Source organism: Pestalotiopsis fici, assembly GCF_000516985.1.
Source record: "Pestalotiopsis fici W106-1 unplaced genomic scaffold PFICI_Scf_5, whole genome shotgun sequence".
Lineage (NCBI taxonomy): Eukaryota > Fungi > Ascomycota > Sordariomycetes > Amphisphaeriales > Sporocadaceae > Pestalotiopsis > Pestalotiopsis fici.
In genome coordinates, this window is record NW_006917095.1 from 3,605,479 (window position 1) to 3,627,458 (window position 21,980).

Here is a 21,980-nt window from a genome sequence, read left to right on the forward strand (position 1 = left end):
ACTGCCAACGGCGACGTCTCAATGAAACTGCCACGCGGAGATCTGAGAATTGCATCATGGTTGTGAACTTGTGATACATGAGTAATAATATGCTAAAATGCTTGTTCTTCTTTTGTGCTTGTTGCAGAAGCTGCCGAGTCTCAGGGTCGGGCTGCATTGGACCCCTAGGAAGCGGGGGGGGGGGGGGGGGGGGCTGTGCATTGGCCACGAGACCGTCCCAGGTCATCACTTCATTCTGGCGAGGCTCCGGCAAGGCTCCAGCAAGGGGAAAGAAAGAAGATCAAGTCCGAGGTAACGGACTGCCCATGTCATCATGGTATTTGCTGTCTAATGGATTTTACGACTATTTAAATGGAACTAGTGTGCTCCGTAGCTGCCTGCATATATGCTGGAAAGAAAGAGGGTCATTTCTACAAATATGGCCTGCTGTTTACGTATATTCGAGTAAATTCGGCCATCGTCTGCAGAGCACACATACTTGAAACATAATCATCTATGCATCACATACAATATACAACTGGGAAGTTGGATATAATCACTTCCTCAGCCACGATGAAAAATCTTGACACATTTCAAGTTGCTATTGGCTCATTCCAAAGTGTTTCGCCTTCGCTACGTACCTATTTACTGGCTGCGGCAGTTTTGTTCTGTGCATAGACCTGTCTCGAGATAAACGTAGCTGTGCAGCGAAACTCAACTTATTTTCAAATGCACCTACCTCCCCATGTATTGGTCGCATGACATTTTAAATGTCTGACCCGTATCCTGTTGAACTCGTGCCGAGTCAAAGGCGATGTTTTGGCTAATATCACAGAGACTTTCAAGAAATACGGCCTCGTGTCCACCAGCATACCAGTCCCATATCTCTTTCATGTGGCTGGAAGAGGACATACGCAGTGAGTGCAATCGATGGAGGAGTGACCATTGAACTGATTTAACATAAATTATCAGATTGTTTCTGAATCATCGAGTAGGTAGGGAAACGTCTCTTGGCATGCAGCTTGGATCGCGGACTGCCGAATTTGATTTTGACTGAGGCGTGTCAGCGAGGCTTTTATCTTGGGTTTAACCTTTACTTTGGATCAATGCTTCAGCTTGTTTGCTGTAGGTTTGTTTACCTTGCGGTGCAGGTGAGATGCTGGATGGGTGCCATGTGCAGATTTTGCCTCGGCAGTGGTCTTGAGTCTCGTCGGCTGATATGCATCTAATCAATGCAACGAGGCCAAGAGATCCCTTTGTACTATTCTGTGGCAAGTAAGTCTACGGCTTGGGGGGTTTCTTTTCCTGAAAGGCTGTCATGGACGGCATGGTTGGCCTGGCCATAGCATGTTTGTTTATAGATGAAGACGATTTGTCTTTTATTGGTCGTCGTGCCCAGATACTTTCCAATATCTATCACCTGTCGCGCAGTACATCCATTTTCCTTGCATCCAGATCCTGGTGGACTTATGACTGGATATGCGCGGCGGGGTGGAGGGAATTGTCTTTTTCTCTCTCCTTAAAGCAGGTCATGAATGCAATATTACTGTGTACACACTGTTCAAGTAATAAACATTCAAAGATGCAGATGGCAAGAGTATATACATAGAAAATGGAAGATGACGGGTTTTTCCCTGTCCGCTGGGATTGATGGGTGACTGACTGATGATGTCCTTCTCCACTGGAGCCCAACCCTGAGGCTCAACCGTGTGTGTCTGCGCATGTGCTGGTAGTATGTACATATGTATATTTACTATTTGTTTGGTGGCCGACCTGTCAGTGCTGCCCGTTGCCCGACGCGACACCTCCTTGTGGTGGCTGCCCAGTGGCCCCATCCCCTCCCTGTCCCACCCTTCTGGTGTTTCCACCTAACCAACGAGATTGGTTAGCTGACGGGGGTTTAATGTTTTTCTTGTGCCCTCCCACCCTGCCCCCCCCTGCAGTGCGCGGTGCCTCGTTTGGCCTCGTTGCCCACTTGACGCCCCTCGCCCAGTCAATCGGTCCCTTGTCTAAGGTAAGTAGTACGGGGAACTGGAACCAAACAAATCGACATCATCACCGACTTCCAGAGGATACCTCTCTCCCTGCCTTAAAAAAATGTACCCTTAAAAAAAGGTGCAAGAAACAACCAATCTCGAAATCCTTCTCTTCTTTCCCCTCCCTCAGATTTATATCAATACTATACTTCTTTCGGAGACCCCTCCAATTTTGTATTTTATTTCTTGGTGTCTCTGAACAAAGTCCATGTTTTGGACAAACATACCTCCTAGACAGGCTGTTATACTCAACAACTCGCTCACAAGTAGCAAACCCATCACGCCTGCATCCAATCTGCAGAGACATCGAGTTGTTTCTACAACACAGAATGTAGGTCAAACACCTCCTCGTGCTTCAAAACAACCTCTGTAGTATATTGCGAACGCACACGAACAATCCGCTCCCTGTGCTTGCCGAGGTGCGCCGAACTCTTGAAGCTGTTCGCGCTGCCGCATGATGGCTTTCCTCTTCTGCTCCCATGCGGCCGGATTGACACCCCCAGAGATGCAAGGCTGGTTGCAGAGTTGCCAGGCAGAGGCAAGAACGGAAGGGACGGGGGGAGTGGCCAAGTGGGAAAGTTCAACAGTGAATGAATGAAAGAAGAGAGAGAGAGAGTAGAAAAAAAAAAAAAGGGAGGGAAATCGCCCAGTCGCAGCTTCTTCTTGTTCACGTCTCAGCCCGAGATTGTTTCCTCCAGCGAAACCGAGATGAAGCCACGCTACGCGACTCCCCGTCGGCCCTGGCCCTTCTCCTCGTCCCTCCATTGCAGCCGATGAAGCTTCATCCGTCAAATCTGCCAGTACGTCAGGCCGCGCGAGCTTTGCTTGGGAGGGAGTCAGTCAGTCGCACTCCCCGCGCAAACGCTGTCTGTCGTTGTGGCAGTCTGTCGCAACCGCAGCAATAGTTACCCTCTTTCCCCCCTCGTGTTTGCCATTCTCATTTCGTCTTTACTGGTTCTCGCAATATGCCAAGATGCCCTTCGACCGTTTGCGACGACTAATCTGTAAAGTAGCCGATAACTTTCCACTTTCCGCCTCGAACCCGAACAAAACCAGGGACAAGGACCCGTCCTTTTCGTTCAAGACTCTCAAGCTCCGAACCCGCCAGAAACCACAAGAGCCTGCGCAGACTACTCCTTCTCCCGCCCCAGTTTCTCCAGTAGACTCTCCTCTCAACACCAGGTCTACCGGTTACGATTCGACTCTGTCCGCGCCTTTCATTGAGACGCCGATAGTATTCTCCCATCGACCGACCGCCGAAATGGCTGACGGAGAGCCCGACTACAGCTCTCTGCCATTGACAGACAGATGGGTTCACAAGGTGTGGAAAGTTCGCAAGGCAGCATACGAAGAGGCTGCAAAGCAATTCGAAGCCACCCCCGATGAGTACGATCCCGCTTTTCGTCCGTTCAATCAGGACCCTAGTCTATGGAAGGGCGCCGTCGTGGACTCCAACGTTGCCGCACAATCCGACGGCATTGCCGCATTCTGCGCCTTTCTCAAGTTCGGCGGCAAGGAGAACTGCGTGCGCTCACGCAATCAGGTTGTCACTCCCATCTGCGAGAAGGCTCTAATTTCGACGAGACCGGCCACAAAGGCCTCGGCAATGGAGGCACTCTTGTTGCTCGTCGAGCTGGATGTTCCAGGTCCTGTAATTGAAGATATACTCCCTGCTCTTTCAGCCAAGCTGCCAAAAGTCGTCGCTGCTGCGCTGGCTGCTCTCACCAGTATCTTTCACAACTATGGCTGCAAGACTGCCGACCCAAAACCAGTCCTAAAGATCCTACCAAAAGTATTTGGCCATGCCGATAAAAATGTCAGAGCAGAGGCGACCAACCTTGCTGTCGAGTTCTATCGATGGCTCAGAGACGCCATGAAGCCCATGTTCTGGGGTGATCTCAAACCAACACAGCAATCGGATTTGGAGGCGCAATTTGAAAAAGTCAAGGCAGAAGGTGCGCCTAAACAGGAAAGATTATTGCGATCGCAGCAAGAGGCCGCAGCTCGTGCTCCAGCGGCTGGTGCCGGTGGTGAGGAAGAGTACGACGAGGGCGACGCTGGAGAAGACCCCGGCGAGGTCGATGCCTTCGATCTGGCCGAGCCGCAAGAGGTCCTGTCAAAGGTTCCTGCCAGTTTCCACGAGAATCTCGCCTCGTCAAAGTGGAAAGAACGCAAGGAGGCACTGGAAGCCCTGTACGCGCTTCTCAATGTGCCGAGAATCAAAGATGGAGACTTTGGAGAGATCAACCGCGGTCTTGCGAAATGCATGAAAGATGCCAACATCGCTGTCGTCACCCAGGCAGCCCAATGTATCGAGGTCTTGGCCCAGGGTCTACGAAAGAGTTATGGAAAATACAGATCCGTCGTCATGGCACCCATCATGGAGCGCTTAAAAGAGAAGAAGGCGTCGGTAGCCGACGCTCTCGGTGCAGCACTCGACCAGGTCTTCCTGGCCACAGACCTGAGCGAATGCATGGAGGATATCACCACGTTCCTTGTTCACAAGAACCCTCAAGTCAAGGAGGGCACCATGAAATTTCTCGTCCGGTGTCTGAGGACTACCCGTGATGTGCCGAGCAAGCAGGAGATTGCAACCCTGGTTGAATTCGCCAAGAAGCTCTTGGCAGAATCAAGTGAAGGACTGCGCTCTGGCGGTGCTGAAGTCCTGGGAACTGTCATGAAGATTATTGGCGAGCGCGCCATGAATCCGCATCTTGAAGGCCTTGACGACATTCGCAAAAACAAGATCAAGGAATATTTTGAGACAGCCGAAGTCAAGGCTAAAGACAAACCAAAGCCACCGCCGGCGCCTGCAACCCGCGCTCCACCTGGTGGACCGAAAAAGGTTGTCGGTGGTGCCAGGAAGGCCCCAGCAGGACTCAAGAAGCCACCACCAGCTGCCGCTGCGGCTCCTGCCGATGCAGCACCGCTTGCACCGCAGCCATCCTCGAGGCCGGCTCCGGCTGCAAACAAGATTGCCGCGCCCAAGACCGCGTTGGGTGGCTTGAAAGCCCCGCGTGGTCGTCTCGCCGGCCCCAGCGGACTTGCCTCTCCGCGAAGAGCCCCGGCAGCAGCACCGCCACCCCCGATGGAAGACGAAGAGCCCGTGCAAGCTTCGCCTCCGCCACGGCCAAGAATCGGCCTTGGAAGAGGCGGTCTTGCCGGACGATCTTTGGCAAAGCCGGCTGCGCCCGTTGCGGCACCACCCGTGTCTACCTCGCCACCTCCAACTAGCGGCTTCAGCGCCATGGAACGCGCCGAGCTTGAGGAATTGCGGAATGCCAATGAGCGACTCTTGCGACAGGCCGATGAGATGCGCCAGGAAAGGGGCAAGCTGGCCTCTGAAATCCAGGAGCTCAAGAACCAGAACGCACAACTCATTGAGGACCACACAAGAGATGTGCTCAGCATCAAGGCAAAGGAGACACAACTTGTCAGAGCACGCAGCGATGCCGAGGCAGCGGAACAGACCAACGAGCGGCTACGACGCGAGCTTGAGCGTCTCAAGAGGGCACTGAGCAAGGCCGAGGCTGCGAGCGCGAACTCAGGGGTCGTCAGTCCTGGTCTTGGCAGCCCGACGCATGATGACATGGGCATATACCGTGATGGCGGTGGTTTCCCGGGTGGTAGAGCGACTAGGTCGAGTTTCGCCAGCACATTTTCCGAGGAAAAAGAAAATGGCGACCCCCCGCCAAGCTACCCTAGAAACAAGATGATGAGTCCAGAGTTGCGATACGGCAGTGGATCGAGTGGCCGCGGCAGTCCGGCTCGCGGCTACCGGAGTACACCTATTGATGATAATGCCGGCGCCGGCGGAACGTCATCGATAGCGAGCTCAACGGCAACTGGCGGTGGCAACAGCAGCAGCAATGGGGTTGAAAGCTGGAAACGTGCAGCCGAGGTGACTAGTCAACTCAAGGCCCGGATAGAACAGATGAAGGTAAAGCAAGCAAATAGTCCGATACTCGTGTGGTCCAAACTAACATGATTACAGGCCAAGCAAGGTTTCAATCGGCCTTGAGGATCATGGGCACTCTCCGCTTTGGATCTTCCAGCTCCCGCATGGAGCCTTGGGAACAAGCAATGAAGAGATACAGAAGTTTCTGCCCCCTCGTGCACGCTTAATCATCAGTGGTCGGAAGCTGCCCCAGTCCGTCCCTGCCAAGCGAGCAGATGAGGCGGTGACCTTCGATTGACACATACTTCTCTGTGGTACGATGGAATATGGAAACACCTGTAGAGCGTTTCTGGCTTGATACATGCATTTTCGTGGCGTCAATCGGAAACCATACCCCTTGTCATTGAGCCTCATTTTGTAGAGGCTGTTGTAGATGTTATAATGAGAAAAGTTGTTTGAGTGGTCTAGTTGGGACAGGCCCTGCTATTGAAGAAAAAGGAATAAAAGAACTTGTCCTCGCAGACCATTGCAATGTGTGTCTCTTTTGACAAGTGATCAGGTCTTTTTTCTTTCTTGTAGACCGTTTCCTCGTCCTCGTCCTTGTCCTTCTTTGTAAATGTGTGTAAATTCTCCCATTCTCCAATATTGTATATTTGCCGTCGGATCATTGGTAGGTCGGTGGGGCTACTACATGGCAGATAGCCGATTTGTCTGCGCACGCATCTTGGTACATATCTAATCTACATACCTATCTGCCCAGTGCTGCTGCTGGTATATACATACATCCGTCGTGAATCCGCCCGGCGCCTTTTCACAATCAAGACGCGATTATTTCATTGCCTCCCCAGGCGTAGATACATATTCAAGGCATCAATGACGCTGCTACAGATTGCGTTGGCCGGTGCCAGACAGCCGCGAGATGAAATGCAGCCTGGGGGCTCGAGAATCGCGGCCGACAATACAGAAAGGTTAATCAGGCCCTGGAAGCTCCCGCCTCGCAAGTCTTATACTTTTGCCAACGCTCTCGTTGTTGACCCGGCTGCGGGGCGGATCCGTGCCGATGCCTGGGTCAAGATCTCGGGCGGTCTGATTGAACATGTCCGATATGCGGACAAACCGCCGGCGCCCATCGATGAAGATGAAGACAGCATTGTGATAGACTGCACAGGTTTGTACCTTTGCCCCGGCCTCATCGACGCCCACGTCCACTTGGCAGCGGTGCCGGGCTCTCCGTCGCTCGACGGAAGCATGGGCGATGATGCCGCCGTAAGCCACTTTCGTCAGCCATTTGTGGCATTACAGAGCCTGAGGCGGGGCTTCACCACTCTGCGCGACTGTGGAGGTGCGACGCTGGCTCTCAAGGAGGCTATTGCCGACGATGTGTTTCCAGGGCCCCGGCTGTTCATTGCCAACCGTGCGCTGAGTCAGACGGGTGGGCACGGAGATAGGAGGGGACCGCACGATCACACGGGATCGCTATGCTGCGGCGGACAGCAGGCGGACGGGGGTCTCAGCGTCGTTGTCGACGGGGTGGACGAGTGTATCCGCGCTGCACGTGAGCAGCTTCGGACGGGCGCCGACTTCATCAAGATCATGGTAGGCGGCGGCGTCGCCTCGCCGAGCGACAAGCTCAGCAACACGCAGTTCACGTCAGCCGAGATCGCGGCCATTGTCGAGGTGGCCGAGTCGTACGGCACCTTTGTCACTGCTCATGCCTACACACCGCGGGCCATTCGTCACGCCGTCGCCAATGGCGTCAAGGGCATTGAGCACGGCAATTTGATTGATGAGGAGACAGCGCGGCTCATGGCGGAGCGTGGGGCCTGGTTGACGCCGACGCTGGTCACGTACGAGGCCATGGCCAAGACGGAAAAGTACAAGGGCTTTTTACCGCCCGAGAACGCAGCAAAGAATAAGGAAGTCTTGGAGAAGGGGCTCCGGAGCCTTGAGATTGCCCAGGCTGCCGGTGTCAGGATGTGCTATGGCAGCGATCTTTTGGGTCCCTTGACAGCAGAACAGAGTGGCGAGTTCGCCATCCGTCAGAGGGCCCTAGATAATGCCGATGTGCTCAGGGCCGCAACGGTGAACCCGGCTCAGATGCTAGGTCAGGAGGCTTTCCTTGGCCAGATCAAGGAAGGTTTCGCGGCGGACCTGGTCATATTGAATCATAACCCGCTGCAAAATGTCAGCATCCTTGGGAACCCTGAGAAGAGTCTGGTGTCTGTGATTAAGGATGGTAGAGTGTGGGACAGTCATTGGAAGTCTCTGCCTGTGGACGTGTACCAGGCTTCTTCGGCTTGGATTCGTTGAGTGAACCGTCGACGATGTTTACCAGAATATTCCTTGGTATAATGGATATAGTTTACCTTATTTGGCAAAACCTGCACATACGACCATACGCTCTAGAAAACTCGGCATCCCGTCCGCTCTGCCCTAGATAAACTGGAGACGGCCGGATTAGTACTCAGATCGGTGACGGCTGGGGAATACCTGGTGTTGTATGTTTTACATTTTTTTGCCAGTTTCTACTAATTCCACGAATGTGTCATCGAAGCATGAGTTGGGAGGGAGACGAACAGTATAGAGTTCTATCCTAACAGCAAACTAAATCAACAAATGTTTTTATACACACAGATCCCATTTCCATTTCCTCATATATATATATATATATATGTCAGTCGTTGTCGTAACTGCAATGTTCAACACGTGCTAATCAATCAGTAAAACCAAATGTGGCAACGACAGACTGCGAATTATTACCTCCAGACTAAGCAAGTTGTTCATGTAGGAGTAGTTCTCATTGCCTCAACCGTAACAGCAGCTAACCAGGTCATCGGGTCGTCTTTGTACTGGGTAAGGATTGCGGTGTGATCGGCAGTTTGAAGCTCGTCATTAAAAGATATCATGTAGTCAACCTTGCTTCCTTGGGGCAGCTGAAAGCATCCTCGACACACTTGCTCACTCCATGGTGTGTGTATCGGTCAAGGCGAACAAGGATGCTGTGTGAAAACCGGCCTCAGAGTGCAACGTCCAGATATTTATGCTGCTCGGATACCTCCAAAAAAAGATTTTATAATTTGTTCGAGTTTTGTGTGAGATGACACACAAAAACGTTGGCTATGTTTCTACACCACATCGGTCTTGAGACACCAAGGGAAAACAAGGTAGAAGCGGCCATCTTGCGCGGGAAGGTGTACTCAGGGGCACAGCACAGGAAACTCAATGCCTCTCCGCTGGCGGGAACATGAGGACTTCGACCTTTTCACCCTTCTCATTGCCTGGAATGACATATCTTCCAGTCTCATAACTGAATGGTCCGTTAGCAAGGGCAAATTAGGACGTAGCGGACAGAACTCACCTCCAGTAGAGGCTTCCTAGTGCCAAATCCCTATAGACATTCAGGAGCTTATGCACATTTTGATCGATGAGCCCATCCCAGGACGGTATCTGTGCCCTACTAGTGTGCCATTTCTCGAAGCAGCCCTGGAGCATTTCTCCGACCCTATCTACAGCCTCTTGCATGGTCAGGCCCACATCGCATAGCCGAATCACGATATTATGCTCGACGCCGTTTTTCTGAACATTGGTCAGCAGTCTGTGGGTCTGTCAACGAAGACATGATGGGAAATTGTGCTGCTACCAGGTCGTTTCGCACAGACAAGAGATCATTGTGGCTGTGAAGACCTGTCAGTTTGGATCTGCGTCGACAAAGTTTCTTGGCCACGCACAGGAAAATGGTATCTACCATGGCTTCCTCACATGCGACAATGGACGGGTGCTCCGTGACCATGCGCGGTAATTCGACACCCATCGCACACCTGCGTTGTGGTCAGTGTATGGGCGGCACCAGAGATGTAGGCGTCTCTTTTACTCGACTACAGCAAAGGCAGGATATGCACCAATGGAGCCTCGTCTATACTCGACGTAGCCCTCGATTGTGATCTTCGGGTATCCTGCACTCGCCCACAAAGTTTGCTTCAGGCATCCCAGCATATATTTTCTGTGAAGCTTTCTGAAGCGGTCTTGCTGATCTGTACCATTCATTAGTGACCAATAAGTGAAAATTGTGCTGAGTAATATCACCAATTGTGCTTCTCTATGAAAACTCGTCAGAAAAGAGACATACGCCACACCAATACCACAGTTGAATGTCTTACTTCTTTGAAGTGGAGCCACACAGTCTGGAACGCGTGGCTAATAGGGTTTTCTTCGGTTGAGATCAGTGGTTGTGTGTCGTCAAGGATTGCCAGGGTGTTCATAACTTCGTCTGCCGCCTTTGGCGCATCGAGCTTGAGATGGCCTTCATCAAACTCTAGATACGAGCATCATTATAATGATTTCTCAACAATAAGTTATCAGTAAGAGCTTACGGTCATCCCACGGGAACGCCTGCATGGGTACAACGTTTGTCAGTAGATGGGATCAATAATATGTGAAGACGAGGAGTGAAGTGACTACCGACCCAATGATTCCAATCAGTAACGAGTCTCAAGCCCCATTCATCCCCTTCTGGAGTCCACAGGGCACTCAGCAGGCAAAAGTCGGCCTTTTTGTTTCTTTCGACGGCCTTTTCATCCATCTTCAGTGTCCTACGCGACAAAGCTTCATGTCAGCGAGAATTTGACAATGTCGTACCATCATACCCTCTTGACATACTGCTCTATCCAACGTTCGGCCACTGACTTGACCTTCTCATAGAATACATTTTTAGCATATTGACCAGCCATAACGTCAGTGAACAAGTTAGGCAAGCGGATCATAAGCTCCTCTGAGCTGTCCAAGTCAGAAACCACCATCGCGAATGAAGTAGGCAGTTCAAGGTCCTCGCTTGGTTTGGTAATCGACTTCTCATCAGTGGTCGTCTTCAGAGAAGGCGAATCAACGAGACCGTATTCATTCGACGTCCAGGATATAAATCCTTATCAAGTGCGTGAAGTATCCAAGTTGATTCTATCGAAATACAAAAAGAGAGAGGGAACCCTCGGCACCGGAGAGCCACTTAATATACACAAATAGGTGATCTGCAGTGGGTACTTGCAACAGCTTGCATCATCGCGATCCTTCCTTCAGCTCTTGATAGGAAAGGGGTATCCGAGCACATTACTACGGGTCTTGGATACTGACTTATACTGATTCAACGACAGGCTTATCGAAAGAAGCTGCTGATTGGTCGGTTCGGGTTTTCTCGTCGTAGGATTCATTAATAGGCCGGGCTAAACCACATACGTACCTACATTGTAATCACCTCGGCGCCATGGATTACTATTGCTTTGATAAAGTGCGAATGAGATGCATTTACGAAATATAAATATTGTTATATTTCCTTAATTAAAAATTAGCCATTATTTGAATAAGTCTACGTGTATTTTTGTCTCTTTATTCTCCATGCTACGTAGGGCCATAAGAGTGATCCGCATCACTGGAATCCTCCCGCCCCGAGGTTTATCTTGGATAGATATTACCAGGCTACAAATGATTGCAACTGGAGGTAGTGAGCCAAGGCCCAGTCCTGGTCGTTGGCGTAAGCATCCTTGTAATGCCCAGATCTCCCGTTGACGGTCAGCGGGTAGAGCCAGGCACATGAAGCACTTCCGTCGGAAGCAAAGAGGGCCAGATTCGCCCTCATGATGCCTTCTGCTCGGTCTATGTAAGAAGTGTCATTGGTAGCAAGCCCCCAAAAGTGCATGGCAAGCCCAGTCAATGTGCTCCAATAATGAGGAAAGACATCCCCCCACATGCGGTCTTTGCCAAACCAGTATCCATCCCAGTGGCGGATGGCAATGTCGTGCAGGTGATAGTCTGGCTGGCGACCGCCAAACTGGACGAGCAGACCGAAATGAGGTTCAGCAACCGCGATCCACGTCTCGTTGCCAGTGTGCAAATACAACTCTAGCGGGAGAATAGCTGCTGGCGCAACGAGAGATTGCTCATAGTTGACCTCCCCGGCCGGGTAGTTTGTACCAATCTTTGCGATTCGTTCTCCGTGGGCGACAAAGAGCTCAAGAGCTCGCTCATAAGCAGTCTCGTTGCCGGCAGACTTGAGCAAACCAAGGCCCTCGTAGACAGGCACCCCGATGGGATAAGCGTCGGCTCCCCCATTGGCATACATGCTCTCGAGCGTGAGCATGAACCGCTCTAGTGGTGTCGGTGAAGCGAGATCATCGGGCAATGTGATGTTGGACCTTGCAATTTGCAAATGTAGCTGCGCCACCCATGGGAAGTTGTACACACGGAGACTTTGCACGCCGGGCCCATTGTACACGTACCCATCGTCTCGCTGCAGTTGGGTACACACGAAGCGGTAGTAGTCGATCAATGAGCTTTCCAGGTCGGCATCCGCCGTGTCCACCAGCTGCCTTCCCACCAGCACCCCCATACCAACTCTCTCCCGGCCAGAGTTTCGATCAGAGGCTGTGTCGAACGTGACGCGTCCGTTGATCTGGGTATCATATACTACGTAAGCCCCATCCAGGGTCGTGTTCTGATTTGGCATCTGCTGGTTCAAAGCAATAAACTGTGTCCTGCTGGCGACAAGTCCGTCTAGGTCCGGAACTACATTGACGACAATGGTCGAATTCCTGGTTGATCCAGCAGGGCCCGTTGATACTGTCAGGGACTTCTCTCCTATGGAACTCCAGGACAAGGTCACAGCATATCCTGATCCGTCGGACAAGGCAGTGACGGGGGTGCCCGCCACCACTGTGGTGTCGTTCACGGCACCCTTCATGGTAATAGTGGTGTTCTCGTTTGGAAAGACGGTCCACAATGTGGCGTTGAATTCGATAAACTGGTCCGACAGAGCAACAGCCTTGTTGAAGAAGTCGTCCCAGCTGTCATGCCAAAACAGTGTCCAGCTCAGGGTTGTCGACTCTTCAGCTTCCAACGTTGGCACGACTGGATGTACCAGGATGACGCCCCGCGTGTTGGACGAGGTGACCGTGTCCCGGGCTTCAATGCTGTATCCCCTCAGACTGCCCGCAGTGATGACCAGACCCAGGTGTGGGCCATTGCCGTTCATGCGTGTGGTCTTGATCCACGACGAGGTGAGGCCGTTGGCCCAGATATGCGCGTGGGTTCGGTTGGCTTGCACATCCAGGGAGTTTGTGTAGTGATCGTTGAATGGCGTATATATGGCCAAGGACTGCTTGGAAGCCTGCTGCAGGCTAATGCTGGAGTTTCCAATATTGGTAAAAGTGAAGCTCTCACCAAAGGACTGACTCGAACTGTCCAGTGTTCTTTCCACCGTGACGTTGAGCGTGCCAACATTGTAAGATGACGAGCTCTGTGTGGTTGCAGCATCAGAGACCACCGATGCATGAGACCAATATCCACGATGGAGCGATGCCGCGCCTATGTCTGCGTATCCCAGGCCCCATCGGCTCGACAGCGGTAACCATGGTACATTGTCTGGTGAACTGACCCAGTTTAAAGAGTCAACGTTAGGATTACGAATAGATACGATGGCCCCAGTGTCATCATCAATTGCAATGTCAAAGAAATCATCTCTCAGCCGAAGTGCTGGAACGGCAGAGACGAAAAGAGACACTCGAAGCAACATCATCTTGAACGATAAATTATGTCTTTATCTGCTCAATGTTCAATGTACAACTGCCTTCCTACCTTCAAGGAGGTGCATATGGACAGACGACTTATATAATGATTCCATTCAGTGATTGGCGATGGTACCTGGCCCCCAACGTCACAGCGTCGCAGTGTCACTCCAAGGCGGGGGGTTTCGGTTGATCGGCCGTTAGTATTGAGTCTCGTTGCGTATTCGTTGCAACGATGAGCGAGCGTGGACGGCCCAATTCTTCCGCATGTACGTCAGCAAACACGCCTTTCTCTCCCTCTTTGTCTTTCCCCCGGTTGAACTACTAACGTAGAGTGAAGGGTGAAGGACCGAGAGGAATACCTAGTAAACAAGAATACTCTGGCGCGTTGAATAGCGGAAAACACTCCCGCCCCCTCTGAACCAGTCAAAGACAGAATTGAGCATTGAGATCTTGGGCGTTCATTAAGTTGTACCAATGGTAGCGCCAAGTCCAAGGATCAATTGCGTTGCCAATAGGATCGAGTCTGCAAACTCATATATACGTAGACTTTGGCATCGCGTTTTGCTTGCAATTAGCTGACTAACCCAGACTCTTGTCTTCGCGTGGAGAAGAGTAGAACCGCCACATGATTCGATAGAACCTTGAAGGGGAAAATCTCATGATCTTTGGGACATCTCAGACTATATGAACACCCTGTCCCTTGTTGTTGTTTCTATTGTGGAAATATGCCATCTATCACTAGAAGCTAGCTCTCTGTCTTTCGGTATGTTTTACCAAGAACTCTTCCAACGCAATATTTGTCTCTGCGCTTTTCTCCATGTGCACCCAATGACCAGAGTCAACCTGTACTACATTCATTTCTGAAACCCAAGCAAAGAGCATCTGGGACTGCATCTGGCTTGATTCAGCGGGCTCTCTTGGTATTACAAGCAACACGGGTTGTTCAATCGTAAAGTCCACCAAGTGCTCTTCATCGGGTACTGACAGATTCTGATCGAGCATCTTGTAGTACTGGGAAGCGCCCAGATAGCCGTCCTTTCTCCCAAAAACACTCAGGTGCCTCTCGCGCAGTTCCCGCGGAAACCAATCCCCCATGACCTGGCCGCCACCGTCTTGGACAAGCGACTTGAACCCATGAAAGGGGCGTAGGTGACGGTTCCAGCACTCTGGATCCGCGGCAAAGAGGACACTCATGACGGACTCGGAGTTACGCTCCATAGCGCAATGAGAGTCGGGGTTGCGGCTGATGTACGCGACATATCCCAGCATCTCAGATCCCGTCGCCTTCTTGGTCATTTCGTTGATAGCATCAAGGTCGAACATGGTTCCCGGCCTGGAAGCCCCGATCCCCAAGAAAGCCAGAGCCGACAGACGTTCAGGGTTATACATGGCAAAGCGGGAGAGGATCGTCGCACCCCAGTCGTGACCAACACCCACCACCCTCTGCAACTGCTCTTGGTCAAGAAGCTCACCCAGGTCACGGGCAATCAGACTAAGACGGTATGCGCTGGCATCCGATGGTGCGCTGCTATCGCCGTAGCCAAGCATATCTGGAACAATGATGCCATGACCTCTAGCAGTGAAATAACGTATCTGGAAGACCCAGTCGTCGATATGAGATGGCCAGCCGTGAATTAATAGCAGAGTAGGTTTGGCGATTATTGAGCTCGGGATATGCACATACGAATAACGGTAGCCCCGTGAGGTGAGAAGCTCTTGTCGTGGAGGTAGCGAAAATTCCATGGCCACTTCTTTTCTTCCATCTCTTTTTCTTGTATCGTCGTTGTCGTCGTTGCTACTAGTCGTCGCTCAATATATAAGCAGGCAAGTATGTAAACATATAGGCTTGTATGGATGTATCCTAGGCCAAGTCAAGGTTTCAAAAGGACTGGGTGGTCTGTGGACTGGATTAAATGCTCCCTCGGACACTTTTTCAGGCATATGATCGCTACAAGTCTAGGAAGACTGGAAAAGTTTCCGAGAATCTAAGTACCCACCTACCACGTACTTTAGCGTTTTGCTTTTCTCTCTCTCTCTCTTGTAATATTATCGTGATTCCTTTGGCAAGGATGCGCAAATTGATTTGATATGATTCGACTGTCCCAAACAACATACAAACCACGTCAGCTTTCCACCTTGGCATTTGGTGGCATGTCATGCAGTATAATCATGATAATCGCAGAGCTAGTAGTCCTATTTGGCTTGCTCGCCGTCATCAAATATATAACAGTACTAACTAGTAATATACCTATATAGGTAAGCCGATTCTATTTTCAACCATGTACTCTCACTTGGCCGTCTCTACCAAATTGAAAGCTCGTCAAACCGTTCTACTACGGCTTGACTCCAGCTCTTTGCGGATTTCTACCAAACCTCGCCTCTGTCGACCATTCTCGTCGAAATTCTCGGCCCTCAACCAAGCCTCTAGCGCACCCTTGATCGTCGGCCACTCATTGTCCACAATGGAGAACCAAGCCGTATCGCGGTTACGGCCCTTGACAATGAAATGCTTTCTAAAGATGCCCTCAAACACGAAGCCGTACCGTAGCGCTGCCCGTCGGCTTTTGGCATTCAGGCTGTCGCACTTCCACTCGAGCCGCCGATTGCCCAAGGCCTCAAAACAGTGCCGCATGGCCAAAAAGAGTGCCTCTGTCGCCACCGTGGTACGTTGCAGCGCCGCCGAAAATGTCACGTTGCCAATTTCGATTCCTCGATTCTTCTCATCCATGCGCATCAGGCTCAGGTAGCCCACGGGACTGCCAGCAGCAAGTCCGGGCAAGTCCACCTGGGTCATGACCGTAAAGAACAGCGGGTCCTTTGAGACAACGAGGTTTTCAATTTGCCTGGTAAACGCTTCCTCGCCGGTAAAAGGTCCGGCGGCCATGTACGACCACGTCTCCACGGGCGAGTCTCGGCACAGGCACTGATACAGTGCTGATGCGTGTCTTGTAGCGACGGGTTCGAGTCTCGTATACTCTCCATCAATTGCCAAATGCTCTGGACTCTTGGCTGGTCCGGCATTGTCCAGCACCTCGCCCAGTGGTACACTAGTAGACATGTTGATGTTTTCTTCTTCTTCTCTGGAAAGAACCAATAATGCTGTTGGATGAGGTGGAGGAGGAGAGATGTGTAATTAGCCAGTAGCCAGTTCGTCAGCTCCCTTTGCTATTGCCCGGGCAATGTAGTTGGGCAGTGCCTGAATATCTTGTTGTATAGGTGTATGTATATATAGCTATGTTTTATGCGTGCTACTTAGGTGCTCTAGACTCTGGTGACTAACCTCCTACATAAGTGAACATGACCGAGTCGGAACTTCCGATATTAAGACCGCCCCGGTATCGGAGAATGACAAGGGATATACCGTCCGTCTACTTGCCTCAAGGTCATAATATGCGATCAAAAGTGGCACCTCGGAACCCATTCATGTTTGCTAGCAACTCACAGATTCAAATCACGTATGCGGTCACGATAACAAAGTCGCAAAGAAACAACAGCTTCATCAAGACAGACCTTCCGAGTACTATACACGCAGTACAACCGCCTTGGGCGGCAATCCTAGAAACACATTTATTATACATAAATCCCATAACGGTGCCTGCGACCTCCGCGCCATACCAAGAAGCAACGTCTTTCTAGACGCGGTATTTCCTCCATATCATTTCATGCTCAGCAGCGAATCTCTCTATCCCTGTCCTGCCAGACATTCTTCGTGCAAACAAGTCAAATGGTAACGAGGCTGAAAATGCCTCAAACCCTCCCCGCCACGTATCACTAGGTCGGGGAAACATCAAATAGAACAAGTGTCCTAGACGACAACCTCCTCATCGTCAGGGTCCTCGATACTCGACCGTGCCTTGGCCTCATGGGTGCTTTTAATCTTTCCCCCATCATCACTGCTGATCTCCTCGTGCTCCGGTTTCTCAGAGTCCCCCTCTTTTGATTTCTCCTTTTCTTTGTCCTTGGATCCGAAACCTTGACTACTGAACGGCCATAGACTTGTGAAAGCTGAACTTTTCTGGTTCTGATTGGGAGGATGAACCGGCAGGGGTTTCACAATGACATTGCTCTTCTCATTGTGGGCTTCTTCTTCAGGCATGGCAAAATCGCCGAATTCCTCGTCTTCTTCGTCGCCTTGGTCGTCATTGTCCGAGTCAGAATCGTCACGCCCATCGCCAAACTTTTCTTGCCGGTTCCGCGAGAGCGCACTTCGCCACCAGCTACCGCGTCCATGAGAGTTCCAGGCCGAGTTCTCGTCTCCACCTAGACCATCATCGCTATCGTCGTCAACATCTTCGGCATCGTCCTCAAATGGATTCCGTAGAATGCTGTCAGGCTCTCTTGTGAGTTGCAAATCACCATCTTCGTCCTCATCGTCGCCACCCTCGATATGAGCAGACTGAGCAGAAGCACCCGCACTATTCTTCTGGTGCATAGCTAGGCGGGCCGCCAATTGCAAACGGGCGCGAGACGGCGGAACATTCAACGGCGGCGGGGGCGGCGGGGGAGGCGGGATTGAGGGTGGATCCAGGGACGATTGATCGTTCAAAGAGCCCGTATAGGAGCGGAACTATTGGCTGTCAGACCATTGGCCAAAACACATGTAGGCTTTCAAAACAGCCACAAGCAACAAGTAGCCGCCACGCGGACAAGCAAGAGTCATTCCACCTGGTAGCACGCAAGAATAATTAAACAATATAAGGGGGAGGGGCACGTACCCGCGAAGGTTGGGACGATGAACTAGTGACTAATAAAGACTTACCTCATGAACTGCGTCCTCTTCGTTCTCTTCCGAATCTTCGTCCTCGTCGCTAGAGTTGCGATCAAAGTCCGAGCCTGATCCAGCAATGCCACCGCCAATCGCGAAGGCGCCGCCGTAGCTACTCGCACTTCCATTGTCGTCTGCTCCGCCATTAAGACCTGCTTCAGAAAGAGCATTCGAACCCTGGGTACTACCAAGGCCGATCTGTCCAAGGGCCATACCAAGATTGTTTCCGGCCATTGCCGCACGATTACTCATGGCAACCTCGGGCCTGACACCGCCGAGAATGGCATTATCTCTCTCGCGCGTCTCTGCTAATGCGCCTTCGACATAATTGATCCAATCTTGACTCATGACTCGGTCGAGCACCAGCTCGGACAAGAGCTCCGGAGGGTTGCGCTCCGTGAACTTGACTACCTCCTCGGCAATAAGGGTAAGATGACCCATGTAGCCCATGCGGGTCTTGTTCTTGGCTTGAGACTCCTCGCTGCGGTTTTGTCCATCTATAATGGCATTCGTAATATCGGCGGCCTCGAATAGAGAAATCGCTAGAGTCGGGTTGAACCCGCGATCAATAGGGCCGTTGAAGACTTGTTGCACAATATCATAGACTACATTGTGAAGGAAATTGTTCCATGGGTACTTGAAGAAAAACGACTGGAGCAGAGGGTAAAGGAATAAAGTATTAGCAGGATATTAGTGCTGGGGGTTAGACGTCGACTCACCAATATCGTCGGGACAACCTTATGTTCGACAAATTGCATCTTGAGATAGTCACCCACAACTGGCTCAGTCGATTCATTGATAGGGCGCTGCTGAGTAGGTTGCTCAGCATCGTGTCCCACCACAATGGAGCCGTCGCCGGAGTCGGTGGCAGGTGTCGCTTCCAACTCAATAGCTCCTGGTTTTGCGCCAGTGACTGTGTGGGTAGATTCAGAGTCGCCTTCGAGCCCTTTGGTTGGAATTTCAACCTTGTTGCTCGCTGTCAGATCAGAAATGGTCGACTCTAGCTCTGCCTGCAGCTTATCACCGGCCAATTGGCTTTCTGCTGCGGCCACCTCTGCGGTGTTCTCTGATGAAGGGGCACTGATGCTTGTAGCTTCCACACCCTCTTGTCCAACTGGCGCGATATCCAATGCTGCTGTGGCAGAGTCTTCCGAAGATGTCGTTTCATTACTCTCGGTCTGGCCGACCTGAGCAGCGGCAGGTTCGGCAGCAACCTTCTTAGGGGACAGTGGCGCAACAACCATGTCGGGATTCTCAATATCTGGCAAGTCATTGACCTTAGCGTCCTGGACGTGCAGTCTCGGTGAGCTGAGTGGTTCATCGACAAAATCATCATCATCATCCTTGTCCAAGAATGAAGAGATGGGTCCTGATGGCATTTCGTCCTCGGCCTTGACAAATTCGTGGGATGTGTCCTCTGTCATATCGCCGGAGGGTGTGACCTCCTCAAAGCCGTCGTCGTCAGAGGCATTGGTGATCTCTAGACGTCGGCTGTCATCTGGCGAGGAGTGACGACCACGCATGGTCAGATCCTCGGCGGAGGACTGTGCCTCTTCGGTGCGGATAGGCACGAGCTTGCCCTCAGCTCGCAGTCTCCGCCTTTCCTGGTCGCGCAGAGCGATGACCTGCTCCGAACCAACTTCGTTAAGCAGAGCCATGTTGCTGCAGTGCAGCAACTCGGCCATCAACTCACAGGTTTTAAAGCGATCAAAACCCAAGGGTTCGATGTCATCGTCAAAGGTTGAGGCAATACGCTGTTTCTGTGCATTGGTATTCATGATAAGATTCATGAAATCAGGGACTCGATCGGCGAAGCGGCGGAGGAGCGTTCCTAGGTAGATGGGGTCCCGAGAAGAGGGAGCCGCGTTGTTATCGGGGCCGACATCCGGATCGTAGTCAGAGTTGTTTTTTCGTATAACCTCGATAATGATGCCAACGCCCACTGTCAAGGGGTTGCCACCGCCGAGCATATAACCGATCAGCTGCTCGACACAGGGTTTCGAGACGAGCTGACGGGTGAGCTCGTTAGGTCCGATGCAGGCTTGCTCATTCTGTGAGGCGTTGGCCGATACGGTAATGATAGCCTTCATGAAGTCGCCAGCCGAAGTCTGGGTTGCCCAACTGTGTTCAGGTCCGAGGAAGGATAGCAACGTGGGCATCACATCTTTAGTATACAACCACTAGAAAATATAGTTTTTTTGGTTAATGCCTGGTGACGGTACTTGGAGGGGGGCGCACAATCTGTGCCCTGGAGATCATGACATACCTCGACTATACCCTGGCCCGAATCGGTTCTCTCGAGACTGATGATTTTGAGCAGTAGATCCATGATCATGGGACAATCAACATGGCGCAGCATATCTGGAATAGCCCTATCAAGCGACTTGAGAAGGTCGAGCATCTCCTCAGTCTTCTTATCAAACAAGGACTCGTTGACCTTTGTAAAGTAGCTTGCTTGCAGAGGATCGAGAGGGGCAGGCAGTTTCAGAAAATTCCAAAAGTCGCGAAGCAACGAAGTGCTTTCCATGAGTGCCTCATAGATGCTCCAGTTATCTGAAGACAGCACCTCGGCGGCAACGTAGGCATAGCGGTTGCGCTTCTTCTCGCCCTCGTCTTCATCGTGCTCACCGTCGGTGGTGGCGCCGGATGAGGCACGCGGGCGGCCAAAGGGCAGAACTAATTTGCCCTTCTTCTTATCTTCGTCTCCCTCCTTGTCCTCATCAGGGTTCTCGACAGGTTCGAGCTTGGGTGCGACGACATATTCGAGAAGCTTTTGCAGAACCTTATCCTCGCGCAGGTACTCGATGAGCTTCGTATTGTGCTGCTTAAGCTCTTGTATCAAATCGCTCTCGTCTAGGAGATCCTCTAGAGAGAAGTCTGGCTTCTCGAGGATTGTGTCAATGGTCGAGATGTTGGCGTAACCGCCGAATCTCCAGAACATGTTGACGGGTGTTCTGGTCTGCGCCTGAGTTCAGAGCGCGATGGGCCGGACATGCGAGAAGTGTTTAGCGGTCCAGAGGTCTTTGCAAATCCAGCATGCAAAAATGCTGCTATCGGCGCCTGATCCTTCGGTCAATGCAGGGTGGGCGCGGACCTTGTTCAGCGACCGGGGCCAAAGGTCGCACGGGTCAATAGGCTGTAGGGTCGATATGCCTGACGGGACTCTACAAGGCGTGGGAAAAGGTCTGCATCGAGACAGGTCGGAGAATACGTGGATGATGGATAGGGTGATTGAGACGGGTGTGTGTGTGTGTGTGTGTGTGTGCAATGTGTGAGCACACAGCTATCGTCGACGGCCGTTTGGTCGTCGCGGGTGGGGGGCTGGGTTGGTTTAGTCAGTCAGGGTCCGCAGTCTGTACCTAATGTAGAGTGGTCTAGATTAAGGCAGACCGGGCACTGGGCACATGTGGTAGGCTCCAGCGAGTGACCGGGCGATCTGAGCTGCGGAGAAGGGCGCCGCCACAAGATGGAAATTCTCCTGCCACCTATCTGCCTCCTTCTAGTAATCGAACGTGATGATGGAGTAGGTAGGTAGGCATTGGACGGAACAGCGTCTGATGAAACGTACCTGCACGTCTGATTGTGATTGAGTAGGTAGATTTCAAAATGGCTGCCAGAGCACACACCAATTTACCTAATGGGCGAGTGATTCGCTGCTTACAACGTCCAGCGGAGCATAAATAAGCGATGCAAATAGAGCCCGAGGGAATATGTAGTGATGATTGGAAATAGCGTAGGTACACTGTAGA

General features: G+C 51.6%; 8 protein-coding genes across 8 annotated transcripts; 2 read left to right on the forward strand and 6 right to left on the reverse strand.

Moving 5' to 3' along the window:
* Window positions 1-2,988: 2,988 nt before the first annotated feature.
* On the forward strand, window positions 2,989-6,003 carry PFICI_08376 (uncharacterized protein; the record flags this gene model as incomplete). Its single annotated transcript, XM_007836957.1, has 1 exon — window positions 2,989-6,003. One exon carries the CDS (start codon window positions 2,989-2,991, stop codon window positions 6,001-6,003), a length of 3,015 nt encoding a protein of 1,004 aa, XP_007835148.1.
* A 783-nt stretch (window positions 6,004-6,786) lies between these two features.
* On the forward strand, window positions 6,787-8,223 carry PFICI_08377 (uncharacterized protein; the record flags this gene model as incomplete). Its single annotated transcript, XM_007836958.1, has 1 exon — window positions 6,787-8,223. The coding sequence occupies one exon, from the start codon at window positions 6,787-6,789 to the stop codon at window positions 8,221-8,223; it is 1,437 nt and encodes a 478-aa protein (XP_007835149.1).
* Window positions 8,224-9,132: 909 nt separating this feature from the next.
* Window positions 9,133-9,724, reverse strand: PFICI_08378 (uncharacterized protein; the record flags this gene model as incomplete). The annotated part of the gene is made up of 3 exons (XM_007836959.1): window positions 9,133-9,220; window positions 9,272-9,489; window positions 9,554-9,724. The coding sequence occupies 3 exons, from the start codon at window positions 9,722-9,724 to the stop codon at window positions 9,133-9,135; spliced, it is 477 nt and encodes a 158-aa protein (XP_007835150.1).
* Window positions 9,725-10,022: 298 nt separating this feature from the next.
* On the reverse strand, window positions 10,023-10,709 carry PFICI_08379 (uncharacterized protein; the record flags this gene model as incomplete). The annotated part of the gene is made up of 4 exons (XM_007836960.1): window positions 10,023-10,225; window positions 10,284-10,302; window positions 10,376-10,502; window positions 10,570-10,709. The coding sequence occupies 4 exons, from the start codon at window positions 10,707-10,709 to the stop codon at window positions 10,023-10,025; spliced, it is 489 nt and encodes a 162-aa protein (XP_007835151.1).
* Window positions 10,710-11,371: 662 nt separating this feature from the next.
* Window positions 11,372-13,474, reverse strand: PFICI_08380 (uncharacterized protein; the record flags this gene model as incomplete). Its single annotated transcript, XM_007836961.1, has 1 exon — window positions 11,372-13,474. The coding sequence occupies one exon, from the start codon at window positions 13,472-13,474 to the stop codon at window positions 11,372-11,374; it is 2,103 nt and encodes a 700-aa protein (XP_007835152.1).
* A 730-nt stretch (window positions 13,475-14,204) lies between these two features.
* PFICI_08381 (uncharacterized protein) lies at window positions 14,205-15,209 on the reverse strand (the record flags this gene model as incomplete). Its single annotated transcript, XM_007836962.1, has 1 exon — window positions 14,205-15,209. One exon carries the CDS (start codon window positions 15,207-15,209, stop codon window positions 14,205-14,207), a length of 1,005 nt encoding a protein of 334 aa, XP_007835153.1.
* A 577-nt stretch (window positions 15,210-15,786) lies between these two features.
* Window positions 15,787-16,524, reverse strand: PFICI_08382 (uncharacterized protein; the record flags this gene model as incomplete). Its single annotated transcript, XM_007836963.1, has 1 exon — window positions 15,787-16,524. The coding sequence occupies one exon, from the start codon at window positions 16,522-16,524 to the stop codon at window positions 15,787-15,789; it is 738 nt and encodes a 245-aa protein (XP_007835154.1).
* A 747-nt stretch (window positions 16,525-17,271) lies between these two features.
* PFICI_08383 (uncharacterized protein) lies at window positions 17,272-21,172 on the reverse strand (the record flags this gene model as incomplete). Its single annotated transcript, XM_007836964.1, has 4 exons — window positions 17,272-18,033; window positions 18,226-18,882; window positions 18,951-20,411; window positions 20,498-21,172. 4 exons carry the CDS (start codon window positions 21,170-21,172, stop codon window positions 17,272-17,274), a joined length of 3,555 nt encoding a protein of 1,184 aa, XP_007835155.1.
* Window positions 21,173-21,980: the final 808 nt, after the last annotated feature.